Genomic DNA, 12,430 nt, shown 5'->3' with positions numbered 1-12,430 from the left:
ATAGTTATTTGAGGAAGTTCTTGGGAAACTGAAAGGTCTAAAGATAGGTAAGTCTGCTCGACCAGATGTTGTGTGCCCCAGAGTCCTGAAAAAGCTGGCTGAAGAAATCACGGAGGCATTAGTAATGATCGTTCATGAGTCACTAGATTCTGGAGTGGTTTCAGAAGACTGGGAAATTGCAAATGTTACTCCACTCTTCAAGAAGGGAGAGAAGCAGAAGAAAGGAAACTATAGACCAGTACTTTCGAAGTCAATCCTATAGGCATTGTGAATGTAATGTTCTGGTATCACTGATTTCTCCAGGTAGCCCAAACAGATACACTTCCTGTGCTCACTGATGCAGGTTTCCACCGTACGTCCCATCTGGCCCACATACACTGCTGTGCATTCACGGGAGTTCTGTAAACGCCTGCTGATCTAGGTCCCAGGTCTTCTTTGACCCGCATAAGTTGTGACTTGAGCTTCCTTACGGGTTTGTGGATGATATTAATCCAGTATTTCTTCAGGATCCTGCAGATTCTTCCAGAAACCATGGAAATATAGGAGCAATCAGCAGTAGCAGAACACAGCATTCGCAATGAACACAGGATTGATTCTGAACGCACAAAACTACCATGCCACACCATTGGCTTTTGGGATCACTCGGTAAAGGAAGCCATTGAAATAAAGCTAGAGGAAAAGAATTTTAACACAGATGAAGATCTCGCTCTAAGTAAGAACTGGAATTCAATTGTAAACAAGGAGGGAGAGCAGAAACCTGATGGGATGAGGATTACCCAATCAGGACAAATGAACTACAGGCATATCACTAGACTAGACATATCCAGGCATCAACCCTGAAAAAGATGGCATTTGTCATAACCAAGTTTGTCAGTTATAATTGATACCTATAACCGGCTGGAAACCTGAGAAGAGTTTATTCATTATAGGCCAGATAGTCTGACCTCAGTGGTTAGGAAGATGTTGGAGTCGATTATTAAGGATGAGGGTACTTGGAAGCACATGATAAGATAAGCCATAGTCAAGGGAAAATCTTGCCCAATAAATCTGTTGGAATTCTTTGAAAAAGTAACAAGCAAGATAGTCAAAGGAGAATTGGTAATGTTGTGGACTTAGATTTTCAGAAGACCATTGACAAGATGTCACACATGAGGCTGCTTAACAAGTTATGAGTCTATGGTATTACAGGAAAGATTCTAGCATGGATAAAGCAGTGGCTAGTTGGCAGGAGGCAAAGAGTGGGAATAAAGGGAGCCTTTTCTGGTTGGCTGCTGGTGACTAGTGGTGTTCCGCAGGCATCTGTGTTGAGACCAATTCTTTTTACATTATGTGTCAACAATTCAGATGATGGAATTGATGGCTTTGTTGCAAAGTTTGCAGGTGATGTGAAGATAGTTGGAGGGTAAAGTGAAGAGGCTACAGAAGGACTTAGACAGATTAGGACAATGCACAGAGAAATGGCAGATGGAATACACAGTGTTGGGAAGTGTATGGTCATGCACTTTGGTGTAAGAAATGAAAGGCTGACTACTTTCTAAATGGAGTGAAAATACAAAAACCAGAGGCACAAAGGGACTTGGGAGTCCTCGTGCAGGACTCTCCAAAACGTTAATTTGCAGGTTGAATCTGTGGTGAGGAAGGCAGTACAATGTTGGCATTCATTTCAAGAGGACCAGAACATAAAAGCAAGGATGTAATGTTGAGAATTTATAAAGCACTGGTGAGGCCTCACCTGGAGTATGATGGGCAGATTTGGACCCCTTATCTTGGAAAGGATGTGCTGAAACTGGAAAGGGTTCAAAGGAGATTCACAAAAATGATTCCAGGGTTAAATGGCTTGTCATATGAAGAGCGTTTGATGGCTCTGGGTCTGTATTCACTGGAATTCAGAAGAATGAGGGGTGGCCTCATTGAAATCTATTGAATGCTGAAATGCCTTGATAGAGTAGATGTGAAGAGGTTGTTTCCAATGGTGGGAGAGTCTAAGACCAGAGGACACAGCCACAGAATAGAAGGGCACCCTTTTAGAATGAAGATGAAGAGGAATTTCTTTAGCCAGAGGGTGGTGAATCTGTGGAATTCTTTGCCACAGGCAGCTGTGCAGACCAAGTCTTTATGTATATTTAAGGCAGAGATTGACAGATTCTTGACTGGTCTGGGCATGCAGGGATACGGGGAAAAGGCAGAGATTGACAGATTCTTGACTGGTCTGGGTATGCAGGGATACGGGGAGAAGGCAGGAGATTGACAGATTCTTGACTGGTCTGGGTATGCAGGGATATGGGGAGAAGGCAGAGATTGACAGATTCTTGACTGGTCTGGGTATGCAGGGATACGGGGAGAAGGCAGGAGATTGACAGATTCTTGACTGGTCTGGGTATGCAGGGATATGGGGAGAAGGCAGAGATTGACAGATTCTTGACTGGTCTGGGTATGCAGGGATATGGGGAGAAGGCAGGAGATTGAGGCTGAGCTGAAGATTAGATCAGCCATGATGAAATGGCAGAGCAGACTCAAAGGGCCAAATGGCCTAATTTTGCTCCTAAATCTTACAGTCTTATGGTCTAAGGGTTGTAAGTAAATAAAGGGATGATGAGATGTCGAAAGGGTCAGGGAAAGAATTCCAGAGGCAATAAAGACATGCCCAATGAAGGAGGTTGAGGCAAGCAGGAGACTAGAATCACAAGAGCATAGGGCTACTGAGAGGGAAAAGATTGAGATCGATAGAGTAAGGAGGGATCTGAAGAGAGCTGAAGTTGTAAAATTGCAAGGGAGCTGGACTAGAGGTTGATGCACGTACGGTGCAGATGTAGGGAGATGAGAGACGTAGTCCAGAACGTTGCAAATGTGATATCACCAACCAAGGAACCATGTGTTCCCTGCAGATGCAAGGTGCATGAAATCATGCAGTGGCACCGCACTATGGATGCAACACTGTTAGTCGGGTACATGCACATCATCACCTCATTTACTTGTATGTATGTGGGAAGATCTAAAAACAGGGAGTCACCAATGAACCCAACAAGAAACCATCTGTGGGAACAGCACTGATGCACGCTCGAGGACGTTAGCTGAGCACATGATGAAAAAGGAATCATAACAAACTGACAGGGAGACGGGTGAATGGAGGCTCCATAGACCACCTGTGCTAGATAATTCTATGCAATCCAGAATCAAAATCACATTTATTATCACTGATTAGGTGAAATTTGTTGTTTTGCAGCAGTCGTACAGTGAAAAGACATAAAATTATTCTAAATAAATAGTACAGAGATAAAAAGAATAATGAGGTAGTGTTCCAGCAAGTAATTAGTTTTGCTAATTATTATTTACCTGTTGTACTTCAAGTTGCCTTTATTGAATTTGACTGAATAGAAATCAAGCCATTAGCCCTCAAGCCTGTTCCAACATTGAGTAAGATCACGGTTATTCCATTCCCACCAACCTGTAACCTTTCACATTCTTGCTCATCAAGTACCTACCGGTATCTCCCTCTGCCTTGAAAATATTGAAAGACTCTGCTTCCACTGCCCTCTGAGGAAGAGAACTCTGAAGAGGAAAAATACTGCCTCATCTGTGTTTTAAATGGGTGATGCCTTTTTTTAAATAGTGACTCCTCAGTTCTGTAATCCCCCTCAGGAGGAAACCTCCTCCCCACTTCCATCCTGTCAGGATTCCTCAGGATTGAACCTTCTCCTTATGTGGTGACATTGCCTGCTATGAGGGAACATGCTGCCAGATGCTGACACTTTAAAATGGGCCAGTTAAAATGGAATTCAACTATCAAAAGCACACCTGCAATATCTCAATTATTTTCAGCTTTGTGTCCATAACGGTCACGTCCTCATTTTCTAAGGTTTGCACTTGCTTCGCCTGCCCACTCCTGGATGGGGTGTCGTGGCCCTCCCCCAGAATTCCAGGTAAGAGAGACCCTCGGCTCAGAACCATCTGCGTCATCATCTCTCCCACTCCGTGGATTGTCCTGATCACGTTGTTCCCTGAAAGGTGGCACACAAGAACACTTTGTTTCAACCAAGGTAGCTTGCCTTCCGCCAATCTATTTTCAACAGAGGTCTGCCTTTATCAGTATCAGAATTATTATCACAGACTTAGATGATGTTAAATTTATTGTTTTGCAACAGCAGCACAGTGCAAAGGCATAAAATATCTCTAAATTAAAATATAAATAAATAAAAACACAAATATAAACAAGTGGCACCAAATAAAATGATAACAGAGTTCACGGACTGTTCAGCAATCTGGTGCTGGAGGTGAAGAAGCAGTTTCTAGATCATTGAGTGTGGGTTTTCAGACTCCTGTACTGCCCCCCTGATGAGAAGAGGGCATGCCCTGGATAGTGAGGGTCCTCAGCGGCAGTGAGGCCCCTTTACTTTCATTTCAAGAATGGAATCTGTGGCGAACTACATATACCTGTCTGGACACGCCCCCTGCTGACTGCTCCTGTGGCTCCTCCCACAGACCCCTGTATAAAGGTGATGGAGGTTTGAGCCCAGCCTCTCAGTCTCCAGGATGTAGTATGGTGGTCACTCACTGCTTGTTCCTTCTTCCAGTCAATAAAAGCCGGTACCTCGCTTTTACGTCTCAGAGTGTGTTATTGATGGTGCATCAGAATCAAAGGGAATTAGCCCATGAAACTGAAGGATCAGGCCACGGGCTATGTGAAGCAGTTCTGCTGTTGCTCCTGGTGAATCAGCGAGCGAGGCCAGAAACAGGGACAAATCTATAAGCTCAGCAAGTTCCCATTCAATACACCGTTTTGGAAACTCAGTCACTTGGGTAGACAAAGCTTTCAATGAGAGCAACATGTGTTACTCAACTCCTTTCCCATCAACCAAATGGCAACTGGTCTCACGCTGATTATTTTATAGGTTAATTGTTATCAATGGGGTTTTATTTCATATCTCTAGTCCACAACTACTTTTTTTCCCCGTTGTCTTCCCTTTGTGCTCTCAGCTCCACTTTCTTGTTTGATTTCTGCTCTTGTGACATTCAATAAGGTGAACATAAGAAATAAGTTTTATCCTTCGTCCTTGACTTGTGAAGAAACTTGAGGTCACAGAAGCATCAGGATCCAACAATACTTATTTTGAAGTGCAGGTAGATAATCATCTAATTTAACAGCAAATGCTATACCAGCAACTATTTTCCTTTCAAAGGTTTTTCTCATTATACTTGGAATACTTCTTTGTACTGTTCCCTTGTCTTTTTGTGGGCTTCTGTAATTTAGAAGCTGGAAAGAATGCAGAGAAAAATTATGTAGATGTTGAATAAACTCTTCTCAGGCTTCCAGCCGGGCACAGGTATTGATTTGGTGGCAAACTCCGCCATCCTCATCAGGGATGATATCTAAGCATGTCTAGTCAGAGGAATATATAGCCTCATCTTCTGCTCCTCCTTGATTGGCTAGTCCTCATCCAGTCAGGTTTCTGCTCTCCCACCTTGTTCATAATCGAATTCCAGTACTTACTTAAAGCAAGACCTTAACCTTTGTTAAAATTCTTATCCTCTGGTTTTATTTCAATGGCTTCCTTCACCAGGTGGTCCCAAAACACATTGGCGCCACACTGTAGTTTTGTGTCATCAAAGTCAATCCTATGGCCATTGTGAATGCAATGTTCTGCTACTGCTGATTTCTCCGGGTAACCCAAATGGATTCACCTCCTGTGGTCCTCGATATGGGTTTCCACCATGCACCCTGTCTGGTCGATATACACAGCTCTAGATCCTTATGTGGATGTTGCCAGGATTTCAGGGGACTGGGTTATAGAGAAAGGTTGAGCAGGCTAGGACTTCATTCATTAGCATGTAGGAGAACAAGGACTGATCTTATAGAGTTAAATAAAATCACGGGAGGTATAGATAAGGTGAATGTACAGTCTTTTTCTCAGGATTGGGGAATCAAGAACTAGAGGGGATAAAGTTTCAGGTTAGAGGGAGGAGATTTAAAAGGAACAGGAGGAGTAACTTTTTCATTCAGGGAATGGTCAGTGAGGAGGTGGACACAGGTACGTTAACAACTTTACAAAAGGTACTTAGCGCTCTGAACTTACCCCCATCTTGAAACTTGCTTAGTCTTTCTAAATACGAGGATGTGGGATTCTGAACACAGTCTAGAATGGCCAGCAATGTTCTTGTTAGCCTCAGAAGCTCACTAAAGCTGTAGAACCCAAAGTATATTAAGTTCCGAGCCAAATTCACCACCTGGAAAAAAATCGAAAATCATTTGGTTAGTTGACCAACACTGGATAACATTTATGAGGACAGTGGGGAAGTGGGGAATTGTAATTGAAATATATCGGGCTCATTCTCTTTCAACGTTAAATTCTGGGATTGAGCTCCCAATTTTTACCGCAGACAAAAGGGCGGTGGATTTTCAGCAGAAGTCACTAAATTACTCCACGCTCTGTTACGCACCTCGAATGTGAGCTTGATTTTTTCCTTGTCTCCAAAAGGAAATGGCTGGGTTACCACGTCCCTCAGGTACTCCTCCACAAAGTCCATCGTGAGAGCAAACTTGTTCTTTTTGTCATCACGAGACATGTCTGTGACTGAGTCGTACCTGTCCAGAGATCAGAACCTTTAAAGGAGATGCTTCGACCAGCATCAAGCAAACCATAAATTACACAGCTGTCACACCATAACACCAATATATAAACACAAAAGATTCTGTAGATGCTGGAAAACTAGAGTAACACACACAAAATGCTGGAGAAACTCAGCAGGCCAGGCTGCACCTATGAAGGGGAATAAACAGTCGACATTTTGGGCTGAGACGTTTCATCAGGACTCAGGACCAATGTACATTATTGTAATACCAATGCATTACAGCTACATACCCAGTTGCGTCCTGAGGAAAGGATACTAAATGCCAAATGCAGGTCAAAGCAAAACATTTTTAAATATTTTATTACGAAAATACTTTTTCCATTTTCTATTAATTTGTTTCTTAAAACTGTTAAACGTAGGGATTAGGAATCTTTTCTTCAGAAAGCACACTCTAAATGTCTAGGCAATGTGTGTAAGGCCACGTTATAGAAAGAGGCCATTTTGCCCACCTGGTTAATGGTGATGTTTATTTTCCACAAGAGTTCACTCTCCCCCTTGTTTCTTCCCTACCTGCAACCAATTTGCTCGTCCCCTTCTCTGTCACAGAACAAACGTTCCCTTGGGCGTCACAAGGACCACTCTAATAGGGCGGTGCAGTAGCATAGCAGTTAGTACAATGCTTTACTGCACCGGCGATCAGGGTTCAGTTCCCACCACTGTCTCTCAGGCGTTGGTAAGTTCTCCCTGCGACTGTGTGGGTTTCCCCTGGGTGCCATCCTCCCACATTCCAGAGAGAACAGGTTAGGGCCAGTGGGTTGTACACTGGCTCCAGAAGCAGGCTGACCCTGAGTACATCACTGGACTGAGTTGGTCATTGATGGAAATGATGCAGCCTAACCAGATCTTTATAAAGCTGCAGCATTAGTCCTTGACACTTGAACTCAAGCCTCAACTAGTAAAGGTAAACTTGCCGTAGACCTTCTTTAACACTCTATCAAACTGTTCAGTTACTTTCAGGGAGCAAATGGACTTCAACCCCAAGATCACTCTGTATATCAACACTGCTTAGTGTCCTGCCATTAACTGTGTAATGTCCCTTTACAAATGATGTCCCATCAACTGGTGGCTCTGTTCTTTTGATGCAGATGTTGGGAGGTGCTAAAGTTTAGACAAACATACTCGTGAATTGTGATTTTGGTGGGGATTTCTGCCCACAGCCGGGCGTACTTCACGGGGGTGGCGGACTCCTGGGGGTCCCGGTCCACGTGCATGTGCAGCATCAGTCGGCAGAAGGACGCACGCAGGTCGTAGGGCAGCTCCTCGTCCGACATGCAGCGCAGGATGAGGTCCACCCCGAGCTGAGTCGAGATCTGGTCAATAGCCAGGTACTGACGATCAAGGCACATTCTGGCGAAAAGGTTCAGCTGGTACCTGTAGGGCAAGGATGTGAGTGAGAAGGGTGAGGGTGATGACCAAAGACAGGGCAAAGTTTAACACAGAACATAGAACTGTACGGGCCCTTCAGCCCACGATATCATGCTGACCTATTAAGGTCATAGTCACAGAAGAGTACAGGACAGAAACAGGCCCATCAGCCCATCTAGTACATGCAGAACCATTTAAGCTGCCTACTCCCATCGACCTGCTCCAGGATCACAGAGGAGATCTGATAGAGGTATACAAAATTATGAATGATATAGATAAGGTAAGTGCAACCAGGCTTTTTCCACTGACATTGGGTGGGACTTACAACCAGAGGTCATGGGTTAAGGGTGAAAGGTGAAAAGTTTACGGGGTAAATAGATGGATGGTAGGAACGCCAACCATACACCTACCTATCCCAGATTCTCTTAAGCATTTAATCGAGCTCGTATACACCACTTGTGCTAGCAGATCATTACACACTCTCACGATCCTCTGAGTGAGGAAGTTTCCCCTCATGTTCCCCTTAAACTTTTCACCTTTCACCCTTGATCCATGACCTCTGGTTGAAAGTCCCACTCAACCTCTGTAGAAAAAGCCTGCTTGGATTTACCCTATCTATACCCCTCAATTTTCTATACTTCTATCCAATCTCCTCCCAACCTTCTACACTCCAAGGAATATAGTCCTGCCTATTCAATCTTTCCTGAAAACTTAGGTCCTCTAGACGCAGCAACATCCTTTCTCTGTACTCTTGCAACATTTTTTTTATATCTCTCCTGTAGGTAGGTGACCAAAACTGCACACAATACTCCAAATTAGGCCTCACCTACATCTTATACAACTTCAACATAACATCCCATCTTCTCTACTCAGTACATTGATTTAGGAAGGTCAATGTACCAAAAGCTTTCTTTAAGACTCTATCTACCTGTGATACCACATTCAGTGAATTATCGACCTGTATTCTCAGATCCCTTTGTTCTATCACACTCCTTAGTGCCCTACTGTTCATTGTGCAAGAACTACCCTGGTTGGTCCTACCGAAGTGCAAAATCTCATACTTGTCTGCATTACATTCCATCTGCCACTTTTCAGCCCACTTTTCCAGCTGATGCAGATCCCTCATTAAGCCATGATTGCCTTCCTCACTGTCCACTACACCCCCAATCTTGGGGTCATCCACAAATTTGCTGACTCAGTTAACCACATTACCGTCCAGATCATGGATATAGATGAAAAACAACAATGGGCCCAGCACTGATCCCTGCAGCACACCACTAGTCACAGGCCTCCAGTCAGAGCCACTCTCTGGCTTCACCCACAAAGCCAATGTCTAATCCAATTTATTACCTCACTTTGAATGGCCAACAACTGAACCTTATTGACCAGCCTCCCATGCAGAAACTTGTTAAATACCTTACTAAAGTCCTGAGTAAATACAGATGCAAAAAATCCATTTAAGATCTCGCCATCTCTTTTGTCTCCATACATGCATTACCATTCTGATCTTCCAGCAGACCAATTCTGTCCCTTGCAATCCTTTTGCTTTTAACATATCTGTAGAATCCCTTAGGATTCTCCTTCACCTTGTCTGCTAGAGCAACTTCATGCCTTCATTTAGACCTCCTGATTTCTTCCTTAAGTGTTCTTTTGCATTTCTTGTGCTCCATAAGCACCTCATTTGTTCCTACCTGCCTACACCTGCTATGCACCTCCTTTTTTCTCTTAAACAAGGCCTCAATATCTCTTGAAAATCAAGGTTACCTACACCTGTTATCTTTACCTTTTATTCTGACAGGCACATACAAGCCTTGCACTCTCAAAATTTCACGTTAGAAAGCCTTTCACTATCCAAGTACTCTTTTGCCAGAAAACAACCTGTCCCAATCCCCACTTGCCAGATAATTTCTGATACCATCAGAATTGACCTTTCTCCAATTAGACTCTCAACCCATGGACCAGACCTATCTTTGTGCATATTTACTTTGAAACTAATCGCATTGTGACCAAAGATGCAAAGTGTTCCCCTACACAAACTTCTGTCATCTGCCCTGTCTCATTCCCCAATAGCAGATCAAGTATCAAGACTTCAACACACTGATGAAGAAAGCTTTCCTGATCACATGTGACAAACTCTATCCTATCTAGTCCATTTACAGTATGGGATTCCCAGTCAATATGTGGAAGGCTAAAATCATCTACTATAACAACCTTATGTTTCTTGCAACAGTCTGCAATCTCTCTGCAAATTTGTTCCTCAGAATCCATCAGACTGTGGATGATCTGTAAAATAGCCTCATTAATGTGGTCATATCTTTCTTACTTCTCAGTTCATAACACCTCACTTGTCGAGTTCTCCAGTCTGTCCTGATGGAGCAGTGCTGTGACATTTTCCCTGACTAGTAATGCCACCCTGACCATCCCAGGACATTACTACCATTAGGGAGGAGGTACAGGTGCCTGAAAACTCACACTTAGTGTTTTAGCAGGGTTCTTTTCCTCTACCATCAGATTTCTAAATATCTCACTATACTCGTTTTAACTATTTATTTATGTTTGTTGTAATTTTTATGTCTTGCATTGTACTGCTGCCGTACCCAACAAACCTAAGTGATAATAAACGAGATTCCGATTCTGATTCTGTGTATCGTCTTCCTGCTTCCCAGTTCGTTATATCTTTCCATACTTCAGATTTCCCTTCTGCATTGAAGCAGGCCGTTCGACCTGTTGAGCTCATTCCTGCTGCACATAGCAATCCCATCCTGACACTGATTTTCTCTGAACCCTATTCCCTTCACATTCCTGCCCCCTCCCCAAACTGAAAGAAATTTACAATGCCCAAGTCATCGACTCACCTGCACATTTTTGGAATGAAGGAGCAAACCTACGCAATCACGGGGAGAACGTGCAGCACCAGGAATCGGGATGCTGAGAGATGCTCTGCCAACATTCCAACGACCACTTCCCCACTTCCAACCTTATCTTGGACCCTCAGCAAACCTATCCCTCACATCCCATATCTAAGGAAGGAGGTGCTGACCCTGGAGAGGGTCCAGAGGAGGTTCACACAAAATGAAAGGTTTAATCTATGAGGAGCATTTGATACCTCCGAGCCTGTATGAGTGGGGTCTCGTTGAGTATCTTCCCCAGATACTGAAAGACCTGGATAGAGTGGGTGTGGAGAGGACGTTTCAATTGCTGGGAAGGTCTAGGATCTGAGGGCACAGCCTCAGAATAAGGGATAACCGACCAGAGGAGGAATTTCTTCAGCCACTGGTGGTGAAGCTGTGGAATGCATGGCCACAGAGAGCTCTGGAGGCCAAGTGATCGGGTGTATTTATGGCAGAGATTGATAGGCTCTAGATTGGTAAGGGAGTTCAGGGCTACAGGAAGAAGACAGGAGAATAAAATCAAAAAAGAATCAGCCTTGATTGAATGGCAGAGCAGGCTTGATGGGCCAAATGGGCTAATTCTGCACCTGTGTCTTATTCTGTCTCTCGGAGGCTGCTACAATTCCCCAAAATATCCTGAGGTCCCACTCCTCCTTACTGCTTATCATCCCACCCGAAAAGCTCACAGCATCCTCCCCTTCGCCTGTGCTGATCCTTAGCATGAGCCCTGGATCCTGATTGGTTCAGACACCCACTGCCTTACCAAGTAAATGTCACCAACCCACCAATTACACCAGAGATCCTAGGAGGGAGGGTCTCCACCTACCAGGAACCCCCCACTACAGGCAACAGGTTCAATTGCTGATAGAAGGCCAATCATTGACGCATTTTGTTCAACCAAAGATGTAAGGGACAATATCAAATGTGTGGAGCAAAGTCACAAATCAGTCAGCAGTACATTAAATGATAAAAAATAGTGTTTTTTGGGGTTTTTTTGGAAATGAATTTAATTTTCTGATTGCTAAACAGAAATTACCTGTAGTAGGTTAAAATGTCATTTTCTTCTTTGTTGCCCTCCTTCGCTTCCTGAGCGAGCAGACGGATAGACTTGCCATGAGGTTCTTTGTCTCCATCTATCCAGTACAACCAGACCTCATCCTCTTCACCATCCTCCTCAAGCAGAGGGCTCTCAATGCTGAAATCCCCACGATTCGAGAGCAGCCTTTCAAAAGATCAGAAACATTCACACTTGCGATTACAGAAGAGTCAAGGCTTTTGTAACAGCTAATTCCTTCAGATGCATGTCTTCAAAAAATGATTAGTAATTTTTTTTTAACTAAGGGAGTTTTTCAGAGGTAGTTGTGACGCAGATACAGCATGGCCCATAACAGAAACCAGCCTGCCCTCCATGAACTCTATTTGTACTTCTTACTACCTTGGTAAAGCAGACAGCAAAATGAAAGCCCCCACCCACCCTGGTCATTCCTTTGTCTCCCCTCTCCCATCAGGCAGAAAGCACATACCATTAGATTCAAGGGCAGCTTCTA

General features: G+C 43.8%; 1 protein-coding gene across 1 annotated transcript in view; it reads right to left on the bottom strand.

The window, feature by feature from the left end:
• itpr2 (inositol 1,4,5-trisphosphate receptor, type 2) overlaps positions 1-12,430 on the bottom strand; it is a 272,542-nt gene that overhangs the window by 127,718 nt on the left and 132,394 nt on the right. Inside the window, exons 18-22 of the mRNA XM_073066048.1 lie at positions 11,920-12,105; positions 7,747-7,998; positions 6,436-6,580; positions 6,072-6,222; positions 3,796-3,998 (exon numbers count right to left, since the gene is read on the bottom strand). Coding sequence (XP_072922149.1) covers positions 3,796-3,998; positions 6,072-6,222; positions 6,436-6,580; positions 7,747-7,998; positions 11,920-12,105 — 937 coding nt within the window. The remainder of the gene's footprint in view (positions 1-3,795; positions 3,999-6,071; positions 6,223-6,435; positions 6,581-7,746; positions 7,999-11,919; positions 12,106-12,430) is intronic.

The sequence above is a fragment of the Hemitrygon akajei genome, chromosome 14 (genome assembly GCF_048418815.1).
Source record: "Hemitrygon akajei chromosome 14, sHemAka1.3, whole genome shotgun sequence".
NCBI classification, from domain to species: Eukaryota; Metazoa; Chordata; class Chondrichthyes; order Myliobatiformes; family Dasyatidae; genus Hemitrygon; species Hemitrygon akajei.
The sequence above is the reverse complement of the archived record's forward strand: the minus strand, read 5'-3'. Positions and strand labels throughout refer to the sequence as shown.